At 43.8% G+C, this 19,825-nt stretch overlaps 1 protein-coding gene across 3 annotated transcripts; it reads left to right on the forward strand.

Moving 5' to 3' along the window:
- The first annotated feature begins 2,326 nt into the window (after positions 1–2,326).
- LOC124005220 (bromodomain and WD repeat-containing protein 3-like) lies at positions 2,327–17,203 on the forward strand. 3 transcript variants are annotated; one of them, XM_046314258.1, is made up of 41 exons: positions 2,327–2,650; positions 2,750–2,808; positions 2,917–2,946; positions 3,166–3,225; positions 4,086–4,233; positions 4,360–4,458; positions 4,613–4,773; positions 4,877–5,098; positions 5,426–5,526; positions 5,617–5,687; positions 5,899–5,999; positions 6,181–6,221; positions 6,319–6,420; positions 6,510–6,663; positions 6,989–7,123; positions 7,215–7,343; positions 7,434–7,659; positions 7,901–8,068; positions 8,329–8,518; positions 8,681–8,771; positions 8,874–9,017; positions 9,117–9,187; positions 9,299–9,500; positions 9,631–9,747; positions 9,977–10,084; positions 10,231–10,355; positions 10,460–10,542; positions 10,681–10,792; positions 10,904–10,965; positions 11,055–11,210; positions 11,329–11,575; positions 11,658–11,727; positions 11,816–11,863; positions 12,469–12,594; positions 12,677–12,829; positions 13,026–13,195; positions 13,298–13,590; positions 13,681–13,836; positions 13,998–14,351; positions 14,487–14,636; positions 14,763–17,203. In XM_046314258.1, the coding sequence occupies exons 1-41, from the start codon at positions 2,614–2,616 to the stop codon at positions 16,163–16,165; spliced, it is 6,675 nt and encodes a 2,224-aa protein (XP_046170214.1). In that variant the 5' UTR covers positions 2,327–2,613; the 3' UTR covers positions 16,166–17,203. The 3 variants fall into 3 exon arrangements, with proteins under 3 accessions (XP_046170214.1, XP_046170213.1, XP_046170216.1); XM_046314257.1 differs by having other exon boundaries at positions 2,328–2,650; positions 14,487–14,642; XM_046314260.1 differs by lacking the exons at positions 2,327–2,650; positions 2,750–2,808; positions 2,917–2,946 and having other exon boundaries at positions 3,644–4,233; positions 14,487–14,644; positions 14,762–17,203.
- Positions 17,204–19,825: the final 2,622 nt, after the last annotated feature.

A 19,825-nucleotide genomic window follows, 5' to 3' on the forward strand; every position in this document is an offset into this window, starting at 1 on the left:
CTGGGTTTCTGTACAGCACTTTGAGATATCAGCTGATGTATGAAGGGCTATATAAATACATTACATAAATACATTTGATTTGAGTGTGGTGAGGAGGCACAGGACGTACTGGACTGTGGAGGCGCACTAGAGACACAGTAGGTATGGCCTGCGCAGATTATACTGGGCGTTGGAGGCGCACTGGAGGTCTGGAGCGTAGAGCTGGCACAACACGTCTTTCTTTATTTGATGATATACATCTTTCTTTATTTGATGAACACCCAAAAAACAACAAACTATGAATGACTGTAACGTTCTGCACGCTAAACAGTAACTATACAAAATCAAGATCCCACAAAGCACAATGGGAAAATGGCTGTCACGACTTCGGCTGGCGGTGCTCGTGTAATAGTATAACTTTAGACCGTCCCCTCGCCCATACCCGGGTGCGAACCAGGGACCCTCTGCACACATCAACAACTGACACCCACGAAGCATCGTTACCCATCGCTCCACAAGAGCAAGTGACGTCACCGATTGAAACGCTATTTAGCGCGCACCACCGCTAACTAAGCTAGCCGTTTCACACCCGTTACACTCGGCGGTCATCACCGGCCTACTAGCCGCCACTGATCCCTTTTTCATTTGTCTGTTTGTTTTGTCTTATTAGTTTCACCTGTGTTCTGTATGTGCTTAATGAGCTTCCTTATTTAAAGTATGTGTACCCGCCCTTGTTTTGTGCGAGATTGTCTTTATGTTACGTGTGTGCGTTTTAGGTATAGGTGTGTATTTTCTGGACTTGGCACCCTGTGTCTTGGGTAGTCACTTTTACTGTCTACGCCCTGTGTTGTTGGGCTTGTCTAATTTTGTGTGCCTTATTAAAGAGCACTTTTTTCCCAGTGGAACTCCTTCCTCACCCACGTGACAGGCTACCTAAATATGATCCCCAATCAGAGACATTGATAAACAGCTGCCTGTGATTGGGAACCATACTAGGCCAACATAGAAATATAATTAACCTAGATAACCCACCCTTAAATCACACCCAACCTAACCAACATAGAGAATAAAAGCTCTCTATGGTCAGGAAGTGACACCTTCAACATAATTCTCCAAACCTGAGCGTAAATTCTCCTGACCTGCTACGAAAAGTCACTTCTGACATTAGCTGCATATCCCATCTAGTCAAGATCACTCAAATGCAAGTGCAGGATAGACACCACATGGAGACTAGAAAACAATATACAGTATTTACATGATGTAAGAAATGTGGGTATATCATGTCATGTCTCCAGACAAATGTTTAAAAATAAGTATTCCTGAAATTGTCATAGCACTAATATTTTGCCTACTTGTCAATTAAATTGAAGCCTAGGAGAACGCTTCCTGACAGAATGCATAGTGCCAACTGTAACGTTTGGTGGAGGAGTAATAATGGTCTGTGGCTGTTTTTCATGGTTCAGGCTAGACCCTTATTTCCAGTGAAGCGAAATCGTAACGCTACAGCATACAATGACATTCTAGACGATTCTGTGCTTCCAACTTTGTGGCAACAGTTTGGGGAAGGCCCGTTTATGTTTCAGCGTGACAATTCCCCCGTGCACAAAGCGAGGCACATACAGAAATGGTTTGTTGAGATCGGTGTGGAAGAACTTGACTGGCCTGCACAGAGCACTGACCTCAAACCCAACAAACACCTCTGGGATGAATTGGAACCCTGACTGCGAACATCAGAGCCCGACCTCACTAATGCCCTAGTGGCTGAATGGAAGCACACAGCAATGTTCCAAAACCTAGTGGAAAGCCTTCCCAGAAGAGTGGAGGCTGTTACAGCAACAAAGGGGGGACCAACTCCATATTAATGCCCATGATTTCAGATTGAGATGTTTGATGTAAGAAATGTGGGTCTATCATGCCATGATAGACAAACTCCAGACAAATGTCTAAAAATAAAAATATAATATTCCTATTATTGTCATAGCACTAATATTTCGCCAACGCAATTGAAGCCTATCGTGCACTGCACAGGATAATACTGCATTGTTCTCATCAGCATTGCATAGCCTACTTGTCTATACAAATGGATGCATGGATATTTGTCTTTATTTAGTTGAGTTATTGAAACAAAGCCTAAATAGTGTAGCTAAGTGAGTGTATCAAAGACAAATTGCATCGGGTAAAATAAAATGTGACAGATTGACATTTTTGTTTTGCCATCACATATGACGTCATCAACAAGACACTCGACCTTGTCGAAGACAACAACAATGCGTCTTTATACTATAGTTTCGCATATATAAATAGCTTTATTTCGTTACATTGACCCAAAGCTTTCTAATGTCTTCAAATAGAATATCAGTTCATTTAGAGGGCGAGCTTCGCTTTGTCTTTGTTGTAGTCGAACAAAAAATAAAGAGTTGTTCCCCACCCCCTATTTCCTCTGCTGTGGCGGAAGTAACTCGTATTGCTGAGGCCTCATCCTTCCAATGGCGACTGAAAACAGGCTGATTAAAAAGCGGGAGCAACTGTGGAGGGGGTCAGAGCAGTGTTACCGAAATTAAATAAATATATCATACTCTCACTAGTCATAAAGTTAGTTTAAAATTGTAGACCCACCAAATCACGGCCGATTCAATGGCCAAAAGTCGGAATATTTCGCTCCTTGAATCAGGTAAGGCGAATATAGTTGCCTAATTCATTGCTTAAATTATATGTAAATCTTGATTTAATTGATATCCATGTGTGCTCACTATTTTATATTCACTTACAGAGCTATATTACCTAATTTCACGTTTTCTAACAACGGGTCCATGTCAGAGCGCGGCTGAGGTAAATTGGCGTGCCTTATTGACATCATTTTTCTTACTATTCAAAATTGTTGGCGAAAAGTTCATGAAAGCAACACATTCGAAAAACCTATTTTTGTATCTATTGCAGGTTCTAGCGAGCGAACTAGAAGAATATCAGGTGTGTATTCCGGTAGCAGCGGCGTTCTGCCGTCGGTGTATGTAGCTACAAGCTATCCCGATTGGACTGGAACGTAGAACTTGTCTCACTCACGAGTTTTAATGCTTCTCTGACCGCCTCACTCGTTTGACATCACATGTTTTTACTAACTTAATTTCTGGCAGTATTTCTAGCATCTTGAGTGTTGTGATTTACACTAACAGGCACCTTTTTGGATAGCTTTTGCCTTGCAGATTAGACTGGCAAGGAAATGAACATCCAAGATCTTACGAAGATTTGGTAAGTCTATAATCTATAGATGTAAATTAAATGTCGAATATATGTTATTGTTGAATGACAGCCACGTTGTGTCCATGCATAGGCCATTTACTCTTTGTTCTATTCAGCTTTATTCGTTGTTACATTCTTGTTACATAATAACCTGATTTAAACTTTTACCGGTATGTAAGGATCACTTATTTTTGTATGTTTCGAAAGCTTAACACTGTAGTACATTTAACACATTTAAATGTGTTTCTATATCTGTTGTACTGCAGATAGGGTGGGGACTCTTTGGGTTCTGGCTACGTCAGGACACCACTGTTGACCAATCCACGTCCTAGAAAGGCTGTAGTTGCGTTATTTTCCTTGTGACCTGTGTTGTGATTCGTCGGTTGATGAATGTGTTTTACATAAAACGTTCTGCCCACAAATACAGCACACTGGTGGAATGAGATCCGATGTACATGAAGAACCCAAGTTATGTCAGTGATTCTTTTTTTACCCCCTAGAAAAATAAATTCAATTTTCTTACAGTACCACTGGCTGACAGTCTATTAGACAGAAAGACTATGAAGATCTAAATAATAATATATAGACAGTGTGGTTGCAGTACTGTAGTTTCACGATTCCTGGTGTCATTTGTATTTGTATTTTTTCATTTAGCAGACGCTCCAGAACGACTTAACCTATTCGGCTCGTGGATTTGAAACAGCGACCATTTCGGTTACTGGCCCAACGCACTTAACAGCTACCCAAATATAAATATACAAATGTTGTGATGGCTTGATTGAAGAAAGAACAAAGCATGCATAATGGTTTAACAATGAAAGCTGGATTAGTCATTCTGCTCATCATCAACACTATTTCTGATCCCATAGGTTGCAGCCAACGGACACATTGCACCTGATCATTTGCTGCAGATCTGTAAGAAGATTGGGCCGATTCTGGACAAAGAAGTGCCATGTGTTCCAGGTGTACATTCCCTACTGGGAACTGGGATGCAGTCCTTACTCAGAACTTCAAAAGGTACAAAGCTTTACATGCATCTTGATTGACCGTGCATTCTAAATGTATACATCAGCAACTATTTGTTCTGAAATTGAATTGTAAAATGAAATGATTCAATTACTTATTTCTTTCCATCTCTTCCAGGTTACGGCAATGTTCGGAGGAAAGGCTCATCATTTGCTGCCCTGCACAGAGGGAGACCACCAGAGATGCCTTTGACCTGCAAGGATCCTCCAAATCTAGGTGGGTATTCCCTGACACAGGATTGACACGTTCACAAATTATTTTCTATTCATGCCGGTGCTGTAAATTCAACTTAACGCATTCTGTGTTGTTTTCTGTTAAAATTATTCTGTTATCATGTTTGGACTCTGAATCAGTGTTTTGTCCTTCACAGTGGAGGTGTACAGAGGAAGGGAACTAACAGGTACTCAACGGTTCAGCAATGTGAACCCTGTGAGCAATTATCAGCACATGCGGATGCACAGGAGGATTCTGGGTCATCTGTCTGCAGTCTACTGCATTGCTTTTGATCGGACCGGTCTCAGGATTTTCACCGTGAGTTTTGTCATCATAAAGATCAAGTTCTTGGGGGAAATCATGTTAGGTGGTATACCCGAGGCTCATCACTTTATCTACCTTATCAAACCCTACTTTCAAGGGCTCGGACGACTGCTTGGTGAAGATATGGTCTTCGTTTGACGGGAGGCTTCACTCCACCCTGCGAGGACATTCTGCTGAGATCTCAGACCTGGCTGTCAGCTTTGAGAATACCTTGATGGCAGCTGGCAGCTGTGACAAAACCATCCGAGTGTGGTGCCTTCGTACCTGTGCCCCTATGGCTGTCCTACAGGGGCACAGTGGATCCATTACCTCCCTACAGGTAGGAGCTTCCATATTCCTCCAACACCCTTATTATGTTTCGATCGACTGTAATGTTAGCCGGGCAAATAGTATGTAAGCTAATGCTGTCCACAGTTTTGCAAATGTAGGACACCATGCAAAAGTGCAATGCGTTAACTGCACACAGCACATTTTAACTCATAATGTACATACTAAACCTGATTGCTTCAGCAGCTCACATTGGACTTCTAGTGTGATTTGCTGTCTGTACCGTAGACATCCCGCAGTATAGGGGATGTCTACATAAGTATATAACTACATAAGTATATCTGGAACAGCATTTAACTTTGAATTACATCTGTCTCAGTTCTCACCGTTTGCCAAGGGCTCAAAGAGATACCTGGTGTCCACTGGAACTGATGCAACAATCTGCTTTTGGCAGTGGGATGTCAATAACATCAATTTCAGGTGAGTTTCAACTACTGGTAATTTGATTTAGATAGTAATTGCATCCTGAAAATTACATAAATCTGAAACATTTAAACTCTGTTTATAAAGTGATCGCCCGCAGAAGTTTACAGAGCGACCCAGGCCGGGAGTTCAGATGGTGTGCTCATCATTCAGTCCAGGTAACGATGTCAAGATAGCAGTTTTGTGTAAAATCAATTCTACAAATTGATCATACTATTACACTAACCATAGCTGATACGATTTTAACAAAGTATTGATTCAACTTTTTACCTCACCAACTGTTACAAGTTATTCTAACATGGGTATATAAAGGCTTAACCAAACTGGGATAAATTGATAGTAGTTTTTTTGTTTTATAAAACATTTTAGGTGGTATGTTCTTAGCGACGGGAAGTACTGACGATGTCATCAGAATATATTACCTGGGAGGTGGGAACCCTGAAAAAATATCAGAGCTTCATGAACACACGGTAAGATCCTTTTGAAGAGCAGATAAACCATCACATAGCAGCATTAAGCTGAACACAAGAAAATGAGTTCCTAAAACAAATGATCATTAAATCCATTGAAGCTTTAATTTACAACGAATACAAACAATGTTGATGTAATATTCTAATCATCATTGTTGTCAATATATGTTCTAATTTTTAGGACAAGGTCGACAGCATCCAATTTTGCCACTCAGGAGAAAGGTATGATCAATGTGATTAGTTGAAGCACTCACCTAAGCCCAACCGTTTTCATGAGGATTGCCTAGAATCCATTGTCTTGGTTTTTCTTGTCTCGTAGGTTTGCGAGTGGCAGTCGAGATGGCACAGCACGCATCTGGAGGCTGACTCAGCGTCAGCAGTGGAGGAGCCTTCTTCTCAACATGAATGCCACTCTACCAGGGTAAGGAATGAACAGCTTGCCGGCACCATTACATACACCTACACATGCTTGTATCTGTTTTTATCCTTTCATATCAACTTTCTCCACAGCTCAGAACACGCGACCTGTGAGGAAAGCTTTTTCAAGCCCAAGGTCACCATGGTAGCGTGGGATCGCCATGACAACTCAGTAATCACAGCGGTCAACAACCATATCCTCAAAGTGTGGAACTCCTATACAGGCCAGCTGCTACATATCCTTAAAGTAGGAGCAACTGCATTGTCTTACATTCTATTTTCATGAACAGTGCTGTCTCACAAAGATAGCTGAGGACATGTTGTATCTATGACTACTAGCAGTGTAGATTAATTTCCATCCTTCAACTATTTGTATATAAATAACTGTTGAGGGATAGTCCTAGATTCTTTAGTCAGGAGAACATTATAGTTCTACTGTTTTTCCCCTTGCAACTGCTTGTCACTGTAAGCATGCTTTTCAGGAGTATTTCCTCAAAACATTTTGTCCAGTGACTTGGCAAAATGGCATCAGACAGTGATTTGACCTGACAGCTGTGTGATGCTCTGTGCAGGGCCATGAGGCTGAGGTGTTTGTCCTGGAGCCACACCCCTCAGATCCCAGGATCATGCTTTCTGCTGGCCACGACGGAAACGTCTTCATCTGGGACATCGTCCGGGGCACAAAGACACAGCACTACTTCAACATGGTGAGGAGGAGCCACGCACCACAGAAGACAGTAACATCCATTCTCTCCAACTATGACTGACTCCATTTTGGTTGCTTTGTCTGCCCTACAGATTGAGGGCCAGGGTCATGGTGCTGTCTTTGACTGCAAATTCACTCCCGACGGCCAGCGCTTTGCCTGCACAGACTCCCACGGTCATCTGGTCATTTTCGGCTTTGGGAGCTCCAAGCCATACGAGAAGGTAAGGCTGGAGCTCATACTATATCTATGCATAGGAAATAGTCCTTTTATTCAATGGTTTGAGGTTGACTGCCTGTCTGTCTTTGTCCAGCTTCCAGATCAGGTGTTTTTCCACACCGACTATCGGCCACTGATCCGGGACGCCAACGGCTTTGTTTTGGATGAGCAGACCCAGCAGGCACCCCACCTCATGCCCCCTCCCTTCCTGGTGGATGTGGATGGGAACCCCCACCCCCCTAGATACCAGCGGCTGGTCCCTGGGAGGGAGAACATTGCAGACAAACACCTGGTGCCTCAGCTGGGATATGTTGCCACAAGTATGTAAACTAACATTTACGAGACAGTTGTAAGGCAATATGATCCTTTTGTTTATTGGACCAGTACAACCACACTAAAATAGCAGTTGGGCACGTGTGGATGGGTGGATTTTGTTTGACCAGTGCAGCTACCATCTGTTTCTCTGAGAGTTTGTGAGTGGGTGGATGTGTTAATCTGTTTGAGAAAGTGGTTGTTACTTAAGACCCTGTTACTTAAGACTGTCCATGTTGTCCCCCTCAGGTGATGGCGAGGTGATGGAGCAGGTGATCAGTCAGCTGACCACAGACCACGAGGAGGCAACGGCCAGACGCAGCATTCTGGACGACACCATCAGGCAGCTGCAGGAGCAGCAGGACAGGCAGACCAGACCAGGGACACTGGCCCCAGCCCCCAGCACCCCACGCAGAGGTACCGGAACACACCCATACTGTCAGTTCTCCTAGCAGTATTGTGTGGTGGCATGCAACATAACATATTCCTAGCTCTTTTACTTTCTATAAGCTACCATTGCTCTGGGGCATGCTCAAAAACTTTGTATTCCTACATGTTAATGGTCGAGGACTCTATTGGAAATGGAAAATCATTTCTCATCCATTATGGTTGAATGAATGATTGGGTCCTGGACAAGCAGTGATGTTGTGTTCCCTTCTCTCCCACTCTGTTCCCAGCATCTGTGAATGAGCGAGGTGCAGCTGAGGTGCAGTCGTCCCCTAACGTGGGTCTGCGGCGCAGTGGGCAGGTGGAGGGGGTGAGACAGATGCACCAAAATGCCCCTCGCAGCCAGATGGCTACTGAGAGGGACCTGCAGGCCTGGAGACGCAGGGTGGTGGTACCTGAGCTCTCATCCAGCAGTTACAGGTGAGACCGACATCCCTCAAACAACAGGGGTATATAATCTGTATAGTTGGTTATATAACACAAAGGATGTTATCTATATAAACGAGCCTACTCCTGAATGGTTCATCGCTAGAACATTATTCCTGAAAAGCAAGTTTAAATTAAATGTGTAAATGATCTTAGTTACCAGGATGACTTCCGAATTACAAAAGGAGAGGAGGAGATTGCCTTATACAATGCAAAGAAACGACGTGTGACATACGGCAGTTGTAGAGTAAGTAGACATATTTATTACTTTTAAAAATCATGACTGACCACAGGAATTTTTAAATGATACTGACGTCATACCTGCATTTCTGCTTTGCTTCTGCCTCAGGATGATTCTGAAGATGAACTGCCTTGCATCAAACGAGCACAGTCCCGCAAAAAGCAAAAAGTCTTTCAGCAGAGCAGAGATGGCATTGTGGAGGAATTAATCGAGTTCTCCTGTGAGGAGGGAGAGGGGACCACAACATCAGAGGTACATTCTATGCTTTTGACGTGTCCGTTAGAGAATAACAAGCTATTTTGGAATATGGGTGAAAGAGGTCGATCTTGCCATCTCCTATCCCTCCTCTAGGACCATGAGATGGAGGGCAGTGAACTGGATTCATCCAATGAGGAAGAGGAATGGAAAAGTGACAGTTCAAGGTACAGATAAGCTCCTTGCTTCTCTTGATTCCTTGCAAGAGGTACATGACGTATGTCATATTGTTGTTTCCCTTGGTTTAATGCTAATATAACTTGCGTTTCCCATGACAGCCACTCATCCAGTGAGTACTCTGACTGGACTGCAGACGCTGGGATTAACCTGCAGCCCTCCACTCCTGTGTCATCACGGAAACGAGTTCGCCGCCAGCTTAGCAGCTCGGAGGAGGAAGAGATTGAGGAGGAAGAGAAGCAGCAAAGTGAGGATGAGGAACGACCACCTCAGACTAGCAAGCAGAAATCCAAGAAGCCCAAGGTTAGCCACTGTACTAACCTGCATATTTTCTGTCAGTGCTTGCATCCTGTTATGGTATGACAAAAAGTAGTTTCACACTTCTCTATTGAATATTAAATAAATCTTATGTAATTGTTCATTTGTATCACAGCGGCCTAAAGCCAGGCCGTCGATCAACAGAGAAGTCTCCAACGAGTTCAGACCCTCAACGTGGATCACTGATGTCATTCCCAGGAAGTCTCCCTTCGTTCCCCAGATGGGTGATGAGGTACGTGGCTCCGTCTGGACCATATGTCTCCCCTACTGTGTTGTGTGCATCTCTGATGTCTACATCAGAGGAAGCTTGTGGGAGGAGCTATAGGAATGGCTGGAATGGAACAGTGTCAAACAAATGGAAACCACATTTCCATTCTAGCAATTTCAATGAGCCTGTCCTCCTATAGCTCCTCCCACCAGCCTCCTCTGATCTAATTACTGTTACCCTCTCTCTCCCTCAGGTAATATATTTCCGCCAGGGTCACGAGGCGTATGTGGAGGCGGTGAACAGGAACAACCTGTACCCCATTAACATGGAGAAACAGCCCTGGAGGAAGATGGAGCTGAGGGTAAGAACATATCCACTCTGCTCCAAACTAGGAAATGGATGAATCTGTCTTCCACTAATGCGGTAGAAAACGGGCTAGTGTGTTGAGGGCCAGTGTTTAAAAGGACATTGTTGAAGAGTAACTTGACGCTCTCCTTCTCTCTACAGGACCAAGAATTTGTTAAAATAACTGGGATCAAGTATGAGGTGTGCCCTCCTACACTCTGCTGCCTGAAACTGACGCTCATTGACCACGGCACGCGCAAAATCACAGACAAATCATTTTATGTCAAGTAAGTGATGCAACTGCTTCAAAGTGTCTAACATTAAAGATGAATGTACACAGATATTACCAAAGCCATTTGGTAACTTTGGACTTCTGTACGCCTCCCCTCAGGTATCATGACATGCCAGATGTGATTGACTTCCTTGTGCTTCGGCAGAGTTATGACGAAGCATGCAGTAGAGTCTGGCAGCCAAGTAAGTTAACAATGCATCTCTCCTCAGGGGTTCCTCACACTACTCAAGGTCCAGTAACGTATGAGATGAACAGGTCAACATTTCGATACAATGTTTTCTGCATTCCCCCACCTAAAATGGTAACATTCCTCACTGCAGATGACAGATTCCGGTCCGTAATAGATGATGCCTGGTGGTTTGGGATTATTGTTTGTCAGGAGCCATATCAGCCTGAATATCCAGACAGTCATTTCCAGTGCTTCAAAGTCCGGTGAGAATGTATTAAAGTGCTAGTATGATTGGGTCTGCAATGTTGGAAACCAGTCAAAATGGTCCCCAACGGTTGATGCTTCTAACCTGCTTGTCTTTGTTTTGTTGCCAGATGGGACAATGGCGAAACGGAGAAGCTTAGTCCTTGGGATGTGGAAGCTATTCCAGAGGATGGTAATTTTAACAGACTCTGTTGTAAATGGGACATTCTAGTACAGTATTTGATAATGGACTATATTGCAACAATGGTGTGTGCTCTTCAGCCCAGCAACCTGAGTGTGTAGGTGGAGGGGTTCCAGTGACAGCAGAGGAGATGAGAGAGGTCATGTATAAACCCCAGACAGGAGAATGGGGTGAGAGGAGCAGAGATGACGAGTGTGGACGCATCATAGCAGGCATTGACCAACTCATCACTGTCGGTAAGCACCACTGCATTTTGGTACTACTTCCTCCTCAACAGAACCTGCATTGTATACCATTCCTAGATGGGCTAGTGAGGTTTTGAATTTAAAATGTTCTTTTCCTTCTCATTGACAGATATTGTAGCCCCATTCTCTGGCCCGGTGGACATAGTTCAATACCCAACTTACTGCACGGTGATAGCCTTCCCCACAGACCTGAGCACCATCAGACTGAGACTGTTGAGTAGGTTCTACAGGCGACTGTCCGCTGTAGTTTGGGATGCCAGATACATCGTGCACAATGCCCGGACCTTCAATGAGCCAAGGAGCAAGATAGCCCATTCAGCAAAACTTATCACAGATGTCCTGCTAAAGTTTATCAAGTGAGTTTTCCAAGTGTTATTGAGCTCAAACTTTTATACAGATAGATTTTTAACAACTTATGTTGCCTTTTTATTTCCTCAGTCGACCTAGCTGTACAGATATCATGGAGATCTACAATGCAATTGAAGACATGGACTACACGGATGATGAGGTAAATCAGGTTTTGATGTGGCAAGTCATTCAAACCTTGCTCTGAAATGTTTGGGATGAACTGATGTTGATTTGAATGTCTTTCCAAGGACCTGGAAGAGACACCAGGCACCTCCTCTGGACACAGACTGTGCCAGGTAAGTAATGAAAGATTATGTAAAATCATCAATGAAAACTGAATTTTCCAAGATGGCATAGCAGTTCAGACGTGGAACGAACTACAAAAATCTCTGAAACTGGAAACACTTATCTCCCTCACTAGCTTTAAGCACCAACTGTCAGAGCAGCTCACAGATTACTGCACCTGTACATAGCCCACCTATAATTTAGCCCAAACAACTACCTCTTTCCCAACTGTATTTAATTAATTAATTAATTTTGCTCCTTTGCACCCCATTATTTTTATTTCTACTTTGCACATTCTTCCATTGCAAAACTACCATTCCAGTGTTTTACTTGCTATATTGTATTTACTTGCCACCATGGCCTTTTTTGCCTTTACCACACTTCTCACCTCATTTGCTCACATTGTATATAGACTTGTTTATACTGTATTATTGACTGTATGTTTGTTTTACTCTGTGTAACTCTGTGTCGTTGTATCTGTCGAACTGCTTTGCCTTATCTTGGCCAGGTCGCAATTGTAAATGAGAACTTGTTGTCAACTTGCCTACCTGGTTAAATAAATAAATAAAACATTCCCAGGCACTTCACTCAGTTATCTTGTCTTCCTTCATCACAGCGCTCTTCGGAGACTGTACCTGACCCAGACTCCTGGAAGGGGCAGTGCAAACGCCTGATGAACTATGTCTTTGAGTGTGAGGACTCTGAGCCCTTCAGAAAGCCTGTGGATCCTACCTCCTACCCAGTAAGAGAACAGAGTTCTACTGTAATAATGACTCTGGCTTTGACAGAACTGTTGATCGAATGGGACTCATGTCTGTTTGCAGGACTACCTTAACATCATTGACACTCCCATGGACTTTGAAATGGTGAAGGGGACCCTTGAGGAGGACCGTTATGAAAACCCCATGGAGCTCTGCAAAGACACACTTCTGATATTTGCCAATGCTAAAGCCTTCACGCCAAACAAACGCTCAAAGGTATTTCAGCTCTTGCATTTCCAAACCATACAAGTGATTCCAGTGTAAAAAATCCTACCTTGATCAAAAACTTATTGAATTGATTTTTCATTTACAATTTGACATTGGTCAGGTTCTGGATTGTCATCAATCTAGTGACTAGGACCTGATGCCAAATTGGTGTGCTCTACATATTTTTTATCTCCTATGTCCCCAGATCTACAGTATGACTTTGCGGCTCTCTGCATTCTTCGAAGAGCGAATCAGAACAATCATATCGCAATACAAAACTGCCGTCAAGAGCAGCGAGAAGCTCCGCCGCAGCCAGAGGTTCCGAAAGAAGCTTCAGCACCACGAGTCTGCTGCACCCAGCACTGACACCACAAGGTAGGCCTCATTTCTACTGCCCACTGACCTCATTGGGCTTAAGGAAATGTACTTGTCCACATGATGTACAGCACTTCTAATTATATTGTTCTTTCCCTTCAGTCAAAAGAGGACCGCTCTAAAAACTCAGGAAAAGGTGGAAACGGTGTCGACGACCAAATCTACCTCAGCCAAAGTGTCTGCTCCTGAGAGAACCAGGAGAAGGAACCAAAGCAGTGACGGCTCAGGCCACAGCTCTTCTGAAGTTTCCTCAAGGTCAGACTCTGAGGTTTACAGTGAGTTATATATGAGTGACTCTGAAGAAGAGAAACGCCCGAGGTCCTCACAGCACCATCACAGCACAGAGACCAGGGGAACCAGAAGAGTCACCAGGAACAATGGGGCAAAGAAGAAAAGTGAGCATTTCACATAAATCCGGCAGAAGGCAGCTAGCTCTTATTAGCTGTCCTTCTAATAAAATCCCTGTTTTTGATGTTTTATTTCAGTTGCTGAGAGCGAGAGTGAGTCCTCCAATGAGCGGGAGGAGAGTGAGGACGGTGAGAAGTTGTCCAACTCAATGTCTCACCGATTCCCCAGCAGGTCCAGCACCAGGCTAACCAGGAACAATGCTGTTACCCATAGGAAGCATACCAAACGGCCAGGTAAACACCATCACACCACAGAGCAAGGAAAATGAGTGGTAACTAGAGCAGGGAGTAGAGAGCAGATAACTGCCCTGGTCAAAGGTCTGTACAGAGCAGATATTTTTTTAGTTATTATATGATTATTAGCCATTAAAATGTTGTTGCTGCACTGTGTCCAGAGAGGGGTTCCCAGATGAACGGTCATAGCAGAACATTTGGGCGAGAGAGGCGACGAGGGAACGACTCTGAGAGATCACCATCCCAGGGTACAGACACTTACCGGGATGAGGAGGAGAATGTGGGCCGCAGGACATTGAAAAGGAAGACTGCCAGGGCAGCTGTTAACAAGATGAAGCTTCTGGAAGCCTCTGAGGAAGACTATGGTTCATCCTCTGAGGATGAGGACAAACATAGGCGGAAAAGCAGCCGCCATGCGACCCGAGTCAGCAAACGCACTGCCGTGATCCAGAGCAGCTCTGAATCCGAGGATCAGTCATCAGCCTCTGGATCCGAGGATCCGTCATCAGCACAGAGTAAGCACACAGTCAGTTTAGACCGGTTTGGATCAACTTTTGTTTTCAAGGATCTACTGTACCAACCACAAAAGGGGGCATTCTTTGAGAACCAATTTCAACACTATTGGGTAACAAATTCTTTCTCTCACCTAGGTTCTAAAAAAGGCAAGGATTCATCGGGTGATTGGGAGAACAATGAGGACAGTATTGAGAGTGAAGCTTCATCCTCTCGTTGCCATCAGAATGGAGAGAGTAAGAACTCCAGCAGCCGCAGGACGACCAGACAAGCTGCAGTGACGGGGGGTAAGGGTAAGAGCTACAGGCATACTGTAGATGCTTTCACAGTCAAGGCTACTTTCTCTCTGCCTTTAGTCCAATTTCATTCATTTGTTACTGTAGTGTTAATGTTTCTGTTTCTATCTATTTCAGATTTGTCTCATGTAAATGGCTACAGCACAAAACATCAACTGGCTGATAGTAACTCTGAGAAAGAGGATGAGGAGAGCTCTGATGGTGAAGGGGAGGAGGAAGAAACTATTGTGTCTCAGAAGTCCTCCAGAAGCACCGCAACTGCTGCAGTGAGCAAAAGTAGAACTTGCATTACCAGTTATGTGGCAGAAGAGAAGTCTGTCTCCAGAAAGAGACCACACACAACACGATACCACAATGCTCAAAAGCACCCTCACAAAAACGGGAGGAGGGTGGAGAAAGAACATCCTAAAGACTCTGAGAAAAATTGTAAATTACCATCAAAAAGCCAAGAGCAAACATCTGCCTCAACCCACAAACAGGATGGCCCTGAATCAGAGGAACTCAGTGACACTCCAAAGAGCTCAAGCTCTCGCAAGAAAATACTGAAATCTGAAGAGGAAGATGGGGAGGAAGACGAAGCAGACAGCAACCATTCATACGATGAATCTGAGGAAGAATCCAATAATAAAACTCCATTGCGAAACAAAAGGCAGAGTCGCAATGACTCTGCTTCAGAGAGCGAGGAGGAAGTTGTACCCAACAGGAGAGCAAGGAGGAAACTGCATACTTCCTCAGAGGAAGAATCTGATGGGAAGGAGAAGCATAGCCCTAGCATGCGGCCTTGCCTTCGAGCCCAACCAAAAAAGAAATATATCAATGAAGACTCTGAGGATGACTTGAACTCTGAGATGCAAGGCAGTTGTAAGAATGGGAAGAGCAAAACTGTTTCACATAAAGGATATCAACGCAACCGAAGAAAAGCCTCCCCAGCTGCTACAAAACGACAGTCCTCCTCCAAGAGAAAACGCATTTACACCTCAGACTCCTCAGAGAACCCTGATGAAAAGAAACGGTGCATGCGCAAGGCTAAAGCTAAGAGCTACTGTGACAAGGACGAGAGGGAGGCAAAAAGATCCAACTCAAAACATCCCAAGAAGGAATCTCGATCCAATTCAGAACCCGAGGACTGTAATAGTCAGGAAGATGCCTCTTCCCAAGGGTCAGAGGATGAGGAGGTTGAGTGTCCAAGATGGAAGAGACGTTTGGAGCGACAGAAACGCAAGCGAAAAGTAAGCTGCAGCAGCAGTGCCCACAGTTCTGCCTCTGAAAGCGAAGAGGAGGAAGAGTCCTCTGCCTCTGAGAAGTCCTCTGCTAGCTCAGGGTCCCAGAACAGTACAAAGAGAAAAAGCCACAAGAGGTCAAGGGTCAGCGAAAAGGGTGCTGTCCGCCACTCTCGACAACGCAGGAGGGATGCATCTGAGGCAGACCCCGACCAGTCGTACAAGGAACTCCAGAGTGGAACACGTATCAAGACCCGAAACCGTGGCAAACGGACGGTGACATATCACGACAGCGAATGAAGGACTTGGCGCAGCAGGCTTAGCCAGAGCGAGACTTAACTGGAGATCTTGAAGACACTTGATCGCCACATTAAGGTAGTAGCACTGGAGCCCTTTCAAAAGGAAATGCTGTGAATCTGTTTCATTCAGGGATATTTATATTTTCTATGAAAAAAATAATAATAATAAATGGAGAAAAAAAAAGGTAAAAAATGTATGAATGCAAGCATTTGAACAGCTGGTTTTCACGCACGTGTGTGTGTGTGTGTGTGTGTGTGTGTGTGTGTGTGTGTGTGTGTGTGTATAGAGCAAACCACCTCCCATTCTGCTTTTGTGATTTGGCCAGCTAAATAACCGTTTGGGGGAGCATTGTCAGTTTGGGTGCTATCTTAATATACCTCTGTTTAATCAAGCATATTTTGCTGGTTTGCACTAAGAAACACACTGTAAAGAGGTATTTCATACACTAGTTTTGCATTAGGAACTCAGGGGTCAACTAAGTTTACCGTAGTCTCAGAAATGCAGTCTTGGGAGTTAGAGTAGGTAGGGATAAACATTTCCAGGATGGCGGATTCAGTCCAAGCACACTCGCTGAGACAACTAATCTTCTTCACCCTCCTTTTGACTTCAACACTCCTTTTGTAAATCCACACGAATTATCCTTTAATGTATTGTGTGGTGACTTGTTGATATGAGCCAAAATGTACAAATTTGAATTCCTAGTTTTCCTCCGTTTTTGTCTTCATTTTTTCATTGTTTATTTTGCAATATTTCGTTGTGTATTCTAGTCATTGATTGAGGTGTAAATATGAGATTGAGTGATGTGGTTTGGGGATCACTCTGTAGCAAACCATTGCTTATTTACATTTGAGTATTCATTTTCCTTTTGTATGACATTACAATGCATTGTCTTGCCACATGTCACAAATTGGTACCCTTTTGCCAAGTACAGGAAACCAAAAAGTACTTATTGCAAAATACTGTGATTTCTCATATTGGGAAGACATTCTAGTGTTGTTCTTTATTATGTACGCTCAGTATTAAATTCCTTTTCTGAGATTTTTGCCAGTCGTGTGTGTGTGTGTGTGTGTGTGTGGGGGGGGGTGGTCTTGAACTGCAATTGCATTGACATTTTTGCTTAATGTTTTTCATACTTTGATACAAACAGATTTCACAGGGAACAGTTCCTGGTACTCAGTATGGTTGTGGAGTGCAAGAGGGCTGTTTTTTTTTTCTGGTTAATAAAGACATCAATTCAAGGCTTAATTTTGTATGTGTTATCAATTTCAGTGTTGGTCTCGAGACCACATTAAGTGTCTCTGTCGGATACATTTTGTACTGATACATTTGTGCTCAGTCTGACAGTGAGGACATGTAATTTCTTCCCGAGACCAGCTGAAAAGAGCAGAGTAAAGAAACAAATGATCAGCTTCCATTGTCACAATGTATAAAACTGCTTTTCCAGTCTAAGTCTATACAATTCTGCCTTAGCATTAATACAGGACATACCTGGACAACACCCTGTCGTTCTCAACTAACATCAAGGCGGTGGCCCGTTCCTGTAGGTTCATGCTCTACAACATCCGCAGAGTACGACCCTGCCTCACACAGGAAGCGGCGCAGGTCCTAATCCAGGCACTTGTCATCTCCCGTCTGGATTACTGCAACTCGCTGTTGGCTGGGCTCCCTGCCTGTGCCATTAAGCCCCTACAACTCATCCAGAACGCCGCAGCCCGTCTAGTGTTCAACCTTCCCAAGTTCTCTCACGTCACCCCGCTCCTCCGCTCTCTCCACTGGCTTCCAGTTGAAGCTCGCATCCGCTACAAGACCATGGTGCTTGCCTACGGAGCTGTGAGGGGAACGGCACCTCAGTACCTCCAGGCTCTGATCAGGCCCTACACCCAAATAAGGGCACTGCGTTCATCCACCTCTGGCCTGCTCGCCTCCCTACCACTGAGGAAGTACAGTTCCCGCTCAGCCCAGTCAAAACTGTTCGCTGCTCTGGCTCCCCAATGGTGGAACAAACTCCCTCACGACGCCAGGACAGCGGAGTCAATCACCACCTTCCGGAGACACCTGAAACCCCACCTCTTTAAGGAATACCTAGGATAGGATAAAGTAATCCTTCTCACCCCCCTCCCCCCCTTAAAATATGTAGATGCACTATTGTAAAGTGGCTGTTCCACTGGATGTCATAAGGTGAATGCACCAATTTGTAAGTCGCTCTGGATAAGAGCGTCTGCTAAATGACTTAAATGTAAATGTAAATACAGCATATTTATTATAAACGTGGTTTTTTTTCCGCAGTGGGAACCTAATACTAGTGCACTCATGGAGAGTACACTCTGTATTACACAGGCCCGTTGTTGTAGTGGAGTTTATACACAAGTATAAACCGTATACCCACTTCTTTTCAGTGGCTATTGCGTATACTTAAGAAATAAGGCATAAGGGGGTTTGGTATATGGCTAATATACCACAGCTAAGGGCTGTTCTTACTCACGACGCATCGCGATGTGCCTGGATTTACAGCCCTTAGCCGTGGTATATTGGCCATATACCCCCCCCCCCCCCCGAGGTGCCTTATTGCTATTATAAACTGGTTACCAATATAATTGGAGCAGTAAAAATAAATGTTTTTTCATACCCGTGGTATACTTCTGATATACCACAGCTGTCAGTCAATCAGCATTCAGGACTTGAACCACCCAGTTTATAATTACTTCTTAATCCCTGATGCGTATCAAAGTATTGTAGTGCAATAGAGAAATCATGCACAAAGTAGCATACGAAATCGCAAAGCACGTGAACTCTATTCAAATGCCCGCCGCGCACAGTTTCAACGGAATATCATCTGCAGGCAGCCAGTGGGCAGCTCTCAACTGGTTTTGGCATGGAGCAGCTCACAGAAGAATGACATCGGTAGGGTAGGAAAGACGTTTCATCAACCAGTAAATTCTCAATAAGGCAACAATGGGTATGCAAACCAGCAATTGAAAAAGTTTAGTCCAAAGTGTTGGTTCGGGTCTGGGTGGACAGAGGCCCACCCACTGGGGAGCAATGCCCTGACAGGCCCACCCAATCAGATGAATGTGGTTTAAGCATTGTTGTGTACTTAGACCATCACATTTTTTTTCTATTTAAAAAAAGTGCTTTTGAGAGTGAAAATCTGAGAAAACTAAATGTAAAAAAAATAATAGGAAAACAGGATTTTTTCATACAGGTTGCTTTTCCTTCGCTAGGTGGCCGCCGGGGAACTTTTTGGCTAAATCTGAGTATACCCACTTCTTCAGGCACCACTACACAACTGCATAGAGCCAATGGAAAGACAGCAGTCACATACAGCATGATGTTAAAAATTAAGCAATCCATAAACTCAGACATAATAAGCCAGTAGGTCCTAATCATAAGAATACAAAAACACAACCATTAAGCATTTCCCAATTGAAATGTACAACTATTACTTCCCATTGTAATTTAAAGAAAAGTTTAGCACACAAAGTAACTGTTTAAAGTGGATCTGACAGCGTTAATTTGAACTACTTTGCAGATATAAAACAGACAATCATAATATCAGCCAATATTAAATACACAGTTTATGCTACAAAACCAACTTTATAAAAATAGGTTTTATTTGACTCAGCGTATACTAAGGCATTGTTGGCAGAATAGATGGATGCA

The sequence above is a fragment of the Oncorhynchus gorbuscha genome, linkage group LG19, assembly GCF_021184085.1.
Source record: "Oncorhynchus gorbuscha isolate QuinsamMale2020 ecotype Even-year linkage group LG19, OgorEven_v1.0, whole genome shotgun sequence".
In the NCBI taxonomy this organism is placed as follows: domain Eukaryota; kingdom Metazoa; phylum Chordata; class Actinopteri; order Salmoniformes; family Salmonidae; genus Oncorhynchus; species Oncorhynchus gorbuscha.